Here is a 15,062-nt window from a genome sequence, read left to right as displayed (position 1 = left end):
ATATATATATATATATGTATCTCCATGCTCATAAAAATAAATGGGTAGAAGAGAACATTTTTTTTCTTACAGTAAAATGCCAACTAGTAAATACAGAAGCAACGCCTGAATTAGAAGAAACCAATGGATACTAAACTGGTAAGTGAAAATTAGATGGGAAATAGTTTATTAACATAATCTCAAAGTATCACTAAATGAAATAATTACTTATAACATACTAACTTTATAATGGACATTTTACACAAGTGATAAAAGTTAAAACACTACCACTACTGGTGCAAATAAATTGTAATATCTACTACCAAGTCCTTGTTGCCTCATTTCTTTGGTATTCTTGTCAATGTATATAACCTGACTCAGAGGCAACATCAGCCAACCCAAAGCCAAAGAACAGTTCTACAAAGTAACTAACCTGTACACTTTTTGCTGTTTGCTAATTTGTATTCTTGAAAAATGTCAAAAATTAGTAAAGACACAAAAAAGATCACTGTGGTGGAGTGAATTGCTTTAATAGGGTCCTTCTAGCCACAGTCTTTGTAACGCCCACCAAACGATTAGATGGGACTATGCAAATGTGAGGGAGCTCTGGTGGCATACTGACTAAGGCACTTGACTACTAACCAGAAGGCTGGAGGTTCAAACCCACCAGCCACACCTCAAAAGGAAGGTTGGGCAATCTATTTCTGTTGTGATATTGCCTAGGAAACCCAAAGAGGAATTGCTGTGAGTCAGGTCCGACTCGATGGCACATAACAACAACAACAAAAACATGCAAATGTGAGATGCTTGTAGTCCACCAAGGGGACTGAACAGCTTGCTAATAATGTAAATAAGTTGTATGATACCCTAATGTGGGGACAGGTCAGTTTTGTCATCCTGCCAGGCTTAAAATGAGCTATCTCAGAGGCAAAAAGGGAATCTCATTACCATCAAGAAAGAAGAGCCAGGGGTAAAGCATGTCTTTTGGATGGCAAGATCCCTGTACTGAAATTCCTTGATCCAGAAGAGAGCTGTGACACCAGAGACAGTGAGAAGCAGCAACACAGAAAAACCAAGCAAAACCAAGACACCAGCTTGAGCCAGAGCAGTAGGTTTCCTAGTTCATGAAGCAAGAAAGCTGAGTGCCTTTAGGCAGCAAGCTTGCTGGTGGAATAGGGTGCCTCTAGGCATTCATTGGCAGAACTCAAAGAGCTCTGTAACATTTGCCCGAGCAAAGAGAGAGAAAAACCTGCCTTTGGGTAACAGCTGAGGGGAGCTTTCCAGATTGAAGATCTGCAGAACACCTGTATCCTGATCATTCCTGACCCTGAATTGTAACCTTCCCTAATAAACCTCATAATCATGAGTTTTTTGTGTGAGTTCTGTGTGGTTACTGCAATGAATTATCAAACCCAACAGAGAAGTAGATAGTGTTGTGGGAGGGAGGGATGGTGTCAGAATTGGTAAAAAGGTTGGAGGGTAGTACTATGTCTGCCTTCTGCTTCATAGGGATTAACCCCGGGCTATTGATCTTGATCCTTCTCGCCCTTGTGAAGTTAAGAGGAGGTCGGACATAGCTATCCCCATGTCCTTTTGACAAACAAGGAACTATTTCAAATCAAAGAGACTTAAGAAGCATAACAGCAAAATGCAGAGCATGATCCTAGACAGATCTTTGCCTTATAAAAGACATCACTGAGACAACTGGGGACATTTAGGATGGAGTTAGTGGATTAGCTATAATAGTAAGCCAATGTCAACTTCCTAATTTTGATGGACATACTGCAGTTACACAGGAGACTATACTTACTGTATTATGAGGTATAGGGAGTCACATCTGCAACTTACTCTCAATTGATTCAGAAAAAATATTAGTAAAATGATGAGAGGGAGCTCTGGTAGCATAGTGACTGCTAACCAGAAGGCTGACGATTCAAACCCACCAGCCACTCCTCGGAAGGAAGGTTGAGCAATCTACTTCCGTAGTGATACCGCCTCGGAAACCTGAGGAGGGGTCACTATGAGTTGGGTCTGGCTCAACATCACATAACAACAACAACATGATGAAAGAGAGGGTGTGTATGCTATAGAAAGCATACTGAATGGTCAAATGAGGTATAATGTAAACAAAAGCGGAGCTAAGGAAAAGGGTACATGTACATGGTTTGTTGTTGTTATGTGCTATTGAGTTGTCTCTGACTCATAGCAATCAAGTGCCTTAGGCACTACACCACCAGAGCTCCCCATGTACATGGTAGTGCTTCATAATATATTTGCAACTTTCCCGTAAGTTTGAAATCATTGCAAAATAAAGTTTTTAAAAATTTAAATATTTTTTTGCAACACCAAAAACCTCATCAGGAAGATGAAAAAAAAAAATATATATATATGGTCGGAAACTCAAGGAGGGGGTCACTATGAGTCTGGTCTGACTGGATGGCACATAACGACAACAATGAATTTCAACTATTAACTTGAGAAGGGAGAAGCAATGAGAATGAAAATACAGCACTTAGTGTTTAAGATAACCTGAGGCAAAATCAAGGCACCTGCGTGGTGCAGTGATTAAGTGCTCAGCTCCAACCTTTCAGTTGGCACTTTGAACCCACCAGCCACTCTGTGGGAGAAAGAAAGTCTGCTTCTGTAAGATTCACAGCTTTGGAAACCCTGTTCTACTCTGTCCTATAGAGTCGCCAAGAGTCAGAATCAACTCAACACCAAAGGGTTTTGCTTTTGGTTTTTTTTGGTGAGGCAAATTCCACGAATCTTCACTAGTGACTACTAGGAACATAAACAGGAAAAAAAAGAAACAAAAAACTAAAACAAACAACAACTACAAAAAAAAAAAAAAAAAACAAGCTTTTCAAATTGTTTTTTTCATTGGTTTAATCATTTGTCTTCTCCTTTTTGGTAAATCCTCATACCTTGATCCAAGATGTGATAGTAAATATTAGGCTTACAGATGCCTGGTTTTTAAGGATTTGTTTTACAATACTTAATTGTCTAAGGAAACTATTTTAAAAATAACTAGAAACAGTATTTTTCTTTCCTTCTAAATAAAAAAGCACTTTTCTTACCTTCAACCCTTGATTCCAAGTGCTTATCCAACTCTGAATCTTTTCTCATTGCTTCATCTGAGACCTTGGGGGCATTTGAAAAGCAAACTAGCACAATACTCATGTTATCTCGACTTCCCTGTATATTAAAGAAGGAAAATGAAAAAATTATATTCTACCAACTTTCTATTACTTATTTCTAAAGAATTATTTTAAGCAATTATGGTTTATTTAACCATCCAAAATTCAACACATTATTCTTTATTTCAAAAATAATTTTAAGCACAATCTGAAGAACAAACTCTCTAGGTATATGCAGATCTTTATTTTTAGAATTTTGATTCTGTGCAACTATTTTTCTTATCCACCATCATTCCATGGGGCAATCGACTTCCGTAGTGATACTGCCTCGGAAACCCAAGGAGGGGTCGCTATCAGGTGGGTCCGACTCGACGACACATAACAACAACAACAACCATCATTCCAATGTCTGAGAAATGGAGACAGGTTCATATAGATTAAACTTACTAAACTCTATTTCCCCACTTAAAATCTTATTTCCACCTTCCCAAAGTGGCTTAAACCCAACATTTATCCCCCGAAACACATGTGCAAATTTTTCCCACCTAATTAGCTTGTATCAGAGCAATGCCATTACAACTCTACTGAACTTGACACAGTCGAAAAGGCAGTTCAGCCCAATACCCATAACTATAAAATGGAGAAGAAAATAATTCAATTTTAAACTGCTCTGAGGATACAAATCAAACAGTGCCTATGTAAGGTAGATTACACCGTTAAGATACAACTGCAGTCAGATGTGGTAACTTTTAAAGAAAAGATCTCAGAATGTTGTATGCAATCACAAATAGTTTCAGAATCTTTAAAGAACAATTAAAAATGCTAATTCCCAAGGATCTATTTTACTGCTATTAAACCACACCCTCATAAATGAGCTATATTATAAAGGAAGCACGTTACATAAACTTCTCTATTACCATAAGTCAATGAGCAATCAATTAAAATGATCTTTTTCTTACTTTTCCTATAGGCGTACTACTTTAAGTTTCCTCAAAAACTGTGTCAATGAGGGGCTAGGCTATTTTGTCAGATAGTGGGGGTTTGCCCACCCAAGAGAAAGAAACCAAGGATACATCCAGTCATTTCAGCCTTATGCTAGGCAGGCATACTTGGTTCAGACTCACCACATCACCAGAACCCACATTAAATAATCCAGCCTGCAGCCAAAGGGACAGGCTGGCAGGCCTTGGAGAGCTTCTGCTATTAATTTCTAATTCAAGGGAGCAAAGTCTGAAAGCAGTAGAGGTTGAGTTCAAAAAGGCTTCAAAAGAAATAACTCTCTCCACAGACTCTAGTGATTTGACAGAAAAAATTGTCATGTGTATTTTCTCAGTATTGGGAAAATCAGGATTTCCAAATTAGCCCAAACTAATTTTATTTTTCCATGAAATCCACCAAAATTTTCCTAATGGTTTAATATTTAAAATACTGTATTTAGTTGTATGAGCATATATTGTTTTGAACAGCAAAATAAGATTCAACATACCTCACAGGAATCAGGTATATACTACGTAAGTTCAGATCAAACAAAAATTTAAAACTGTACTGTAGATCTTATTTAAGAATCAAGCATCACTATAATACTAACAATTTTTTAAAAAGCATTTTCATGAATAAACAGAATAAACACCTTCTATTTTTCAGAAATCCAGTTTCCTCTAACCATTTTCTATTTCGGTAACAGCATGAACACTTAAACAATTCTTTATATATATAATATCTATTATATTTTACAAGTTACAAAATATAGACCATACCAGTTGGAAATTAAACCAAAAGACAGTTTCAAGAAAGTTATGGCCACCGCAGATTAATTCCAAGGAAACAATTTACATCTTAGGCACATATGATTTCAGCTTTACTCTTTCAATTTATATAAAGATGATTTTCCCCAAAAACAAAGTATGAGTATGTTTTTAAAAGGTCCTCCCTTTTATACCCATTGTTTTCTAGAAACATAACATCCTTGCATGATGACTATACACTTTTTATTAGGTCATTATCAAATATGTTTAAAAAACAAAACAAAACAATAAACACATCTTGGACAACTAAAACAACTGGTCAAATATACTTAAAACTGGCTATTTCAATGCTTTTTTTAAAAAATCTGTTTAATTTTGACACCAACAGAGCAGTAAGATAGTAAGGAATTAGAGCATTAATAGATAGGTTAAAGTAGCCAGTGCCATAGGAACAAGTCTTAACATAGCATGTGTAATAAGTTGTGAGCACAATCTTTGTAACCACAAGGATTAGTCAGCAAAAATATCTGTTACAGGAACCATCAAATTCTTCATTGGTTTTAAGTTAAAAATAATAATATTTTTAAATAAACACTTTAGCTGGGATGCACTGTGATTATCAAAGAAACAGCAAAGGTGAAGAATAGACCAAAGTTCCACAGATCCACGAAAAGATGGAAGTCCATGATAACTTCTTTTCAAGAATATTCACTTCTCCCACCATTACCTTATTCCTTTAATTTGTATTTCCTCTACACAAATTTACCCTTTGTTTCATAACCACCACCAACAGAACAGTCTCCCCTCTTCTGTGTCCTCAGGCATGCCTCTCAGGCCCTTGGCCTCTTAGCCTTGCCTCTGCCTCTGTGGGTCAGGTAAGCCTGCCACTCTTCTTGTGCCTCTTGGTTCCACTGCTCCCATCTCTCAGCTGGGTGTCTCTCTCTCAGCAGCCAGAATCCTTCTGCCTCTAAGAGGGCTCATTTTGAGCCTGGCAGAGTGGCAAAACCAACTAATCCCAGCATCAGTTCTACCCACCTGACAGAGAGCAAACTTTCCCAGATGATTTCTTCGTGTTGCACCAACAGAAATATCCCAGATGGATGACGTTAACAATCAGGAGTTTAAATTGTATGATCGCAACCCAGTAATCTGGTGGGAGTTACAAAGACTATGGCTAGAAAAGCCATACCATGTAATTTACTACACCACACTAAGGGCGATCTTTTAATGGCCAACACCTTCTACTTCCTTACTTGCAAACTGGAAATTAAAATTTTCATTTTCTTCACCTCAGAAATTTTTGTTTTCTTCACTTCAGAGGTAGCTCTGGTGGTGCAGTGGCTAAGGCATTTGACTGCTAACCAGAAGGCTGGTGGTTCAAACCCACCAGCTACTCCTTAGGAGGAAGACTGGGCAATCTACTTCTGTAGAGATACTGCCTCGGAAACGTAAGGAGGGTTCCCTCTGAGTTGGGATTGACTCGATAGGTTTTTTTTTTTTCACCTCAGAAGGTTCTTACAAGGCTCGAAAAAAAATATGAATGATTTATAAGCTATAAAAGGCTATGCAAATATCAGTTACATAATTCTATACAACCTTAAATTAGCTGGCATTAAATACCATAAACTAGTAATAAAGATGGCTGCTTTCTTAGGGATCACTCTCTACAGTTAAATATCTGATTTAAATAGGATACCTGCCAAGAGTCATCCATACTTAATAGATTAATATAGTTAAACTGCATCTCTGAAAAGTGATTATCATCAACTATAATGATGTTAACTATACTTCATATGGTTGTGGGAAAACTAAATGAGTTTACATACGTGTAAAGTGCACAGAACCGTCACTGGCTCATAAAAAGCATTAATTTAGCAATAGTATTATGATTATGATGATTTCCACAACCTACCAAGATCTCATATACTAACCAATCAAAGTGCTTTGCAAACTATTAAAGGTTGACAACTGTTCTAAGTGTCAGAAAACATCAAGATTTGATTTAAATGTCTTACCACAAAACATCTACTTGATGACTGGATGTTTTATACTCTCTCTTCTGTTAAAACAGCTAACACCTACTGAGCAACTGCTGCATATAAAGCACTGGGATAAATGCTTTACATGAATTTTAAAATTTGTATTCAATCTTTCAAACTGAATTCAAACTAATTATATTCTACTTTAAATACATTTTATTTGTAATACTGTTATCCCTTGATCTTATAATACAAACAACTGAAACTGACAAAATGTTTTTTTCTCTCTCAAAAAAAAAAAAGAAAGACTTCATTCCGTAAGTAATTTTAAATTGTTGAAAGAACTTGTAACAGTCTGTTATGCTTCCACACAAAACAGCTATGTTCCTCAAAACTGTGCTGATCCAAACCAAAAAAAACTAAACCCACTGCCATCAACGTGATACCAATTCATACCATCAACTCTATAGGACAGAGTAGAACTGCCCCACAGCGTTTCTAAGGCTGTAAATGTTTATGGAAACAGAATGCCACATCTCTCTCCTGCAAACAGCTAGTAGGTTCAAACCACCAACCTTTTGATTAGCAGTTGAATGCTTTAACCACTGTACCACTAGAGCTTCTTGTGACAATCCACTTCCACTAAAATTAACTTATTCACATGTCCCAACCTCTTGTCCCTGTTACTATCATTCCTCATTTCAGAGATGGCCGAACTCTTTCTAAGTTAATTTAATACTTAATACCATCAACAGTGAATATTTAATTGCCTTAAAGTGATAAAAAGCTATCCAGTGAAGGTATCTCTTCAGACTCATTTAAATACCAGTCAGAGAGGTGAGGGTCAAAATTCCTCAAAACTAGTACTCCTGTTCACTTTACAAATATCTTTTCTAACTCCAAATTATAGACCTAACAGTTTTGGCTATTCCCTCAAAACTGTTGTTGCTAGCTGCCACTGAGTCAGGCTCAACTCTTGGCAACCCCCTACACTACAGAAATGAAAAGCTGCCAAACCCTGCACTATCTCCATGGGTCACTTGTAGGTCTGACCATATGCTTTGTATGGTTTTCCTTGGTTTATTTTCAGAAGTAGTTCAACAGACTTTTCTTCCTAGTCTGTCTTAGTCTGGAAACTCTACTGAAACCTATTCAACATCATAGCAAAACGCAATCCTTTCTAAGAGGTGGCTACTGTGCTTGAGGTGCTTCAGCTAGCAATCAACCTGGGTCCACCACATGAAAGGCAAGAATTCTACCACTGAACCACCAATGCCCACATCCCTTACAACTACATGTCATTATTTCTATAGAATGCAATACAGCCATAAAAAAGTGTGTAGATCAATACTTATAGACATGGAGATCTCATTACAAAATATTGCTGAATGAAAACAGGCTGCAGAATAACAAGTATGATGTTTTTTAAAAATACACATTTACAGGTAGATAAAAGACTAAAAAGATATATACCAAAATAATGAATGCCAACTTGAAAGAGTAGCAATTAGGAATGTTTCTTTATATTTTCTAGTTTTTTTTTTTTCTTCCTTTTTTTCAATAACAAGCATATATTGTTAATATATAAGGGAGAAAATGCTGTTTTCACGTGGGAGTCAGGCAAAAAAAAAAGCCAAAGCTCCACCTATACCTGCTTTCATCTCAAAAAGCTGCCAGTCAAAATCATTCCATTTACATTCTAAGGAGAAAGAAATTTTTAGTACCACTTATGATTAGATCACTGACAACCATCAGTAGTTCTGTATTTAATTTACCTTGAAAGTAAAAAGGACAGAGTACTCTTAAAAAAAAAAAAAAAAAACAGAGGTGCTAGAGGTAGCATCCTTAAAATGTTCCAGAAAAAAAGCTGTCCAAACAAGCCTTTAAATTGTATATATGTGAAACTCTCTCTTTCCATTTAATAAAAAAGAAGTACATACTTCATTAAAACCTGGGTATTTGCAGAGCAAAGAAGAATGAAGAAAACCAAAGACGTGGAAATAATTAGTCCAAGGGACAGGTACACCATGTGATCCTTAGCCCATATGACCAGAAGAACTAGATGGTGCCCAGCTACCACTGTCAACCACTCAGAGGGGGGATCTATGGAGGAGATCCTGGACAGAGTGGAAGAACAACGTGAAACAAAACTCAAAATCATTTTTTAAAAAAAGGACTAGGTTTACTGGTCTGATAGAGCCTGTGGAACCACTGAGACTACGGTCCCTAGATGCCCTTCAGGTCTAGAACTGAACCCACTCCTGTGGCTTCCAGCCAAACAAAAGACAGGTATATGCACTGAACATTTACCTTAGCTAGATACACTCTTGGAGAGTGTATCAAGGGAAAACAGAAGGGCACAGGGAGACAGCTCAGGGTGCAAGAGTACACAGGAGGGAAGGACATAGGGAAGAGGTAACTATGGGAAAGAAGTGGGAGGGGAGCTATTGCATTGCGGAAAATTACAGTCAATGTCATGAGACTAAGTGCATGTGAGTTGCTATATGGAAAACGAATTTGCTCTGTAAATTTTCACACAAATCACAATAAAAATAATAATAATGATAATAAAAAACAGGACATTTGCATAGACCGAAAGATCCTTTTAAGAAACTTTTCTGGCTATGGCTGTAGCTTCCACAATAACATATCTGGATAGGAAAATAGAGGCAGCAGGCACCGAGTAGCTAGCAAGAATGACATTGCCAAGCTCTCTCCCTGGGAACTACACTCAGCATATCTCAGCAACAAGCCACCACAGCTTTGAACTGTGTCTGTGAACAATTTATGTTAGTGTTATTTTAGGTTTTATGTATTATTTACTAAGATTTAGTTGGTTATTTCTGAGGTCTGAGAAAGCTCAAAAATTTTCCCATATAAATTAATGGTTCTCTTTCCACTATTTCAGCTTATGAAAGGTTTCATAGGAAAACTCTATTTTGAGACAGTAGGAGAAACCTGTACCTGCACACTCCAGGTATGGGGCACAGAACTCAAATTTTGACTGCCCAGTAGATGCTATCAAAAAATCCACTTGAAACAACTGAATATTTTAAATACATCTAAGAGAATTTCTAATTACCTGTCACTTTGGATTTTTTTCTATTATTGTATCAAGTTAAGATTCATAGAAAATTTAGTGTTCCATAGGAATTTTTCACAATATTATATTTTATATAAGCCTTGAGTTGTTCAAAGAATTTTTATACCTTCTATAAAGTATTACTCATCGTGTCATATAATATTACTTAGAGAGTCACTGTAATTTTTTTTTAATTTATCGCTAGGAAAAAGCATCTTTTAAGAGACAATGAGAAATATACAACTCATATTTCATTCTTATTTCTGTCTTAGATGCTAGGAGGCTCAGAACTGAATTAAAAAAACTACACTTAGCCTAGGTTCCTGGCATGTCTTCCAGTATTTTATGTACTGTTGATCTTTTAGTGTATCTAGTACAGAATTCTGCTATATATATGTATTTCATCAAACTGCTTTGTAAACAGGCACAAGGCCATTGCCAATGTCAAGAATTTAAATTAAAAGCCATTAATTCTGACTAGGAACAAACTATAAAGTACTTTAAGTGACAACAAATGCTACAAATTAATTAAACTTAATTTTCCAATTGGAAGGTTTATGGAAATGGGGATCGCTGGAAACAGTGGTATCAATTCTAGTGAAGAAAACACATTAAAATATACAAATCTTCCCTAATTAAACTTTAAAGAGTTTTTAAATTTAAGTTTGCTTATTTTGACTTACCCATGGATTTTCAAAATTAATAGGGCATTTTAATTATAATAAAAAAATTTACATACCTTATGTAAACAAGTGTCCACTACCCAATTGCACACATTTTCCAGGTCATCAGATACCTCAAGCCTAGATTTAACAAATTCACAGAGCTCCTCATTACTCATAACATCCCAGATCCCATCACAAGCCAAGATGATAAATTCATCCTCTTCTGCTCTTAAAATTTCATAAACCTCAGGCTCTGGAGAAACAAGTTGTTCTGTTGGGCCTTTGCCATCAACACACTTGTAATCATAGTCCCCCAGAGCTCGAGACACTGCTAATGAACCATTAACACGCTGTATCATTACACTGCCTCCTGCATTTTGGATTCGCTCCTTCTCCCTTGGATTGCAAGGTTTGTGATCCTGGGTAGAAAAGCAGACTTGTCCATTCCTATACAGCACAGCACGTGAATCACCACAGTTGATAAAGTAAATATGTTTAGGAGAAATCATAACTCCCACTGCAGTTGAACCACTCCTGTCCATCCCATTTCTGAGGTCTGAAAAGTTACGCATGTATTCATCAATTTTCAAAAAGCCAGTTCTGATACCATTCTTGACATTTTCCACTGAAGGCTCAGGAGCAGATCCTGATTTTCCAGCTGCCCTGAAGTCTTCATTATTAGTGATATGTTCTAATAAATGTGTTGAGCAGTAATTTGCCACTCGGGATCCGGCATGACCATCATAAACTGCAAAAAAGGACCAGTCTTCCAAGCCGTGAGGAATACCTACAACAGCTGTGTGTGCATCTTCCATTTCCACTCTCCATCCTTGCATGCTGCTTAGGCCATAACGTAGACCATTCCCAGCACCGTGAGCATTATGTTTCTCAGTTTTGGGCTTATCCAAAAATGCACCCATGTTTAGTAATAAATCTGAAAGAGAAAAAAAGTAGGTGTTAATACGTAAATTCAATACAATATGCTATCTACAATATTCTACGTACTCTCTAGCAATGCCTAACTAAATCTGATTATCTCTTACCGTAATAAATCCTGATTTATTAAAACCCCACACACAAGAAATTTCCCCCCATGCATCCTTCTAGAATACTGGTTTCTTAATCTAAGCACCTTAGAATCATCAGAGAATCAAATGAGAACCTTGTGGTAGTGAAGGTTATGTGTTAACTTGGCTGGGCTTGGTTTTGAGTGACTGGGCTGGATGTAGTTACTCCCCATGATGAAATCGGTAATCAACTTCATGGTAGAATCTACTGGAACATCTAAGCATCTGCCTTAAGGATGTGGTCTGCTTCCAGTATTTAAGGAGAAGTTTTGAGAAAGGTCTCTGAAGCTTTTTGGCATGCCTGGACCCTGCATGTAGCCTAGTCTTCAGTCAGTAGCCTGCCATGTTTCCTGCCGATTTTGGGGCTGTCTCTGGACTTCAACTAGTAACCTGCCATGTTGTTTAGTAATCTTGGGACCGTGCCATTTCATTTGTGAACATTGGATTTGTCAGCCTCAGCAGCCAGCACTTGCCTAAGTAAAGAAAAGCCTCCAGCTTCAGCAGGCCAGAAGCAAGAGGCAGAGCTGAAGCCCAAGGCTGAGGAACTTTCCCCAGCCCCTAGAACTGGCACTTTGAACTTCAACTTCTAGCTTCCTGAACTGTAAGAAAACAAACCCTTGTTTGTTAAAGCCATCCACCCACTTGCGGCACCAGAGAATTAAAATAAACCTATGGGGTGGAACACAGATATTAGTAGTTTTTTAAAAAGCCCCTCTGATGATTCCAATGTACAGCCAAGGTTGAGAACTACTACTAGGAGAAAGAAAAGCCAAGATAAGCTGTTTTTATTTTTTTAATTCCATTTACATGGTAAATTTAGGGTCCAACAATTGAACAATGAGAATGTTCAGAATGGTGCAACATCTTGTTTAATGCACTAAGATAGAAAAAAGGCTAATATATTTTAGAAAGACTTTTTTCCAAAATAAGTATCGAAATCAAGACCGTTTTCCTAGCGATGTATATTTATCCAGCATCTCTTTGCTTTACTAGCCACATAAAAAGTACACCTCACTTAATAACTACCTCATTATCTGATAGGCGCTCCTTATCTGATAAAAATATAACAGTAAAACTCTTACTATCTATTTTGCACAATAATGACAGACGTCCGGTAGTAATGAACAAGGTGTGAGGCCAGAGTCATGCTGGCTGTGATAGCTAAAATTGTGTCATCTCGGCTACGCCACAATTTTCAGTGGTTTGGCAGTTATGTAATGATGCAATGTGGCACTTATATAATGACGTAGTCACCCTCCATTTTCTCATAATGTCAATTTTCACATAATGACCTGGTCTTTGGAACCTAGCCATGAAGTAAGTGAGGAGTGGGTTTAGTCTTTATTACTGAAACACTACTTAGCAAATACCTAGGATAAATTATGCTACAAACATCTGTATTTCAATCACTTAAAGCAAATTCTTCCAACTATGTAATCTGATAATGACTTCTTCAAATTAGGAAGGTTTACTAAGTGTGTTTCAAAAGCATTTGCTGACAAAGGAATGCATTTTAATTTTTTGCCATATATTTCATGTACCATTTTAATCATTTTGATCAAAGCAGGGAAAACAAGGGTTTTCCCAGTGGTATAGCTTTGTCTTTTACTATTAAATGAGAAACTTCAAAGGACTTTCTAAGCATTCACGGTGAAATTTTGTAAAGTCTTGGATTGAGTGTTGTATGGATTTAAGAAACAACCCTAGGGGAAAAAAACTTACAAATGTTAGTATTTATCTTTAGAATGCTTAGTTTTTAAGTGCTCTAATTTGTTATGCCAGCCACTCCTTGGAAGGAAGGTTGGGCAATCCTACTTCTGTAGTGACACTGCCTCGGAAACCCAAGGAGGGGTCGCTATGAGTCGGGGCTGACTCGATGGCACATAACAACAACAACAACAACAATTTGTTATGATTTCATACTAACATTTAGCTTTATTTCAAGCCACATAGGCAAGGTACAGTTTTAACAGTATATGCAGTTTATACAGATCCATATTTCAAACCGGAGCTCTGGTGGCATAGTGCCTAAGGCATCTGACTGTTAACCAGAAGGCTGGCGATTCAAACCCACCAGCCACTCCTCGGAAGGAAAGCTGGGCAATCTACTTCTCCAGTGATATCGCCTCAGAAACCCAAGGAGGGGTTGCTATGAGTCAGATGCAACTCGAAGGCAGGCAGTGTGTTTCCTTTGGTTTAGAGTCACTTGACCATTTCTGAAGATAGTTTAGTTAAAAGCAGAACATCTGAAAATCAATGTAATCACATGTAAAACAAACCAATGAATACAAATGAAGTAAAGATTCTCCCAGACCATTTGACACATTAACAGTGTGGGGAAGCCAAAGTCAAGCACTGTATTAAATGCAGTTCAATCAGTTTCTTCAAGATAAAAGATAATGAATAGAAACTCCAATTTTTTTTTAAAGGATAACAATAATTGCTCTGCACACCCACTTTAGTTATCATTGGTCTATACAACTCTGTGGGTCTCACAATTTTTACAAAACTGAGAATATATATATTTAAGCACTGTCTGAATACTGAATAAACAAGGTCCTCTACACATGCGTCTTTTCCAGTGCCTTATCTGAGAAAAATACATTACTAAATACAGAGGTATGATTATTTACTTCAAATATACATATATATATGTATTTGTTGTTGAGAATATATAAAACATAACAAACATCAATTCAACAATTTCTATACATACAATTCAGTGACACTAACTATTCAAGGTGTTTAACCATCCTCACCCTCCTTTTCCGTTATTATTTATGTTTAACCAATAGTATACAGTAATTGTACTAAGAAGAAAGAATTTGAGAAATTATACCTTAAAAAGGCATTATTATACTTGGAAGCAGAAGAAAAATGTGGTAGTCTGCTTCTGTAAAGATTACAGTCTTGGAAATCCTATGGGGCAGTTCTATTCTGTTCTATAGGGTCTCTGAGACGGATCAACTCAATGGCAAAGGGTTTTGTTTTTCTAAGACTAAAAAGTTTTAGGACCACTTTTTATTTAAGCAATTTACTTACATCACTTTAAGTGATTACTTTAAGGCCCTTCCAACTCATGGTGACCCATACATTTCAGAGCAAAACAGCTCCATAGGATTTTCTTTACAATCTTTACAGAAATAGATGGCCAAGCTTTTCTTCTGTGTTGCCACTAGGTGGGTTCACACTGTCAACCTTTACATTAGTTGTTGAGTACAAACCAGAGACCACTTAATTAGATTATAAAAATCACTTAAGAGATTTCAAGTGTACATATAGCACTGAATTCTGTTAAAAACAATTCTAGAGGCGGGGCAAGATGGCGGACTAGGCAGAAGGATTGCACAGACCCTCTTCAACAAAGAAAAGGGAAACCAATTAAAACAGACACAGAAGATAATCTTG

At 36.9% G+C, this 15,062-nt stretch overlaps 1 protein-coding gene across 1 annotated transcript in view; it reads right to left on the bottom strand.

Moving 5' to 3' along the window:
• The window catches only part of PPM1B (protein phosphatase, Mg2+/Mn2+ dependent 1B), a 34,969-nt gene extending 23,459 nt beyond the window's left edge, over nt 1–11,510 (bottom strand). Inside the window, exons 1-2 of the mRNA XM_007944382.2 lie at nt 10,662–11,510; nt 3,057–3,174 (exon numbers count right to left, since the gene is read on the bottom strand). Of these exons, the coding sequence (XP_007942573.1) occupies nt 3,057–3,174; nt 10,662–11,507 (964 nt within the window). The 5' untranslated portion in view covers nt 11,508–11,510. The remainder of the gene's footprint in view (nt 1–3,056; nt 3,175–10,661) is intronic.
• Nucleotides 11,511–15,062: the final 3,552 nt, after the last annotated feature.

This window comes from Orycteropus afer, unplaced genomic scaffold (assembly GCF_000298275.1).
Source record: "Orycteropus afer afer isolate SDZICR_OR568_19922 unplaced genomic scaffold, OryAfe1.0 scaffold00124, whole genome shotgun sequence".
In the NCBI taxonomy this organism is placed as follows: domain Eukaryota; kingdom Metazoa; phylum Chordata; class Mammalia; order Tubulidentata; family Orycteropodidae; genus Orycteropus; species Orycteropus afer.
Note: the sequence above shows the minus strand (reverse complement) of the source record. Positions and strands in the feature narration are given on the sequence as shown.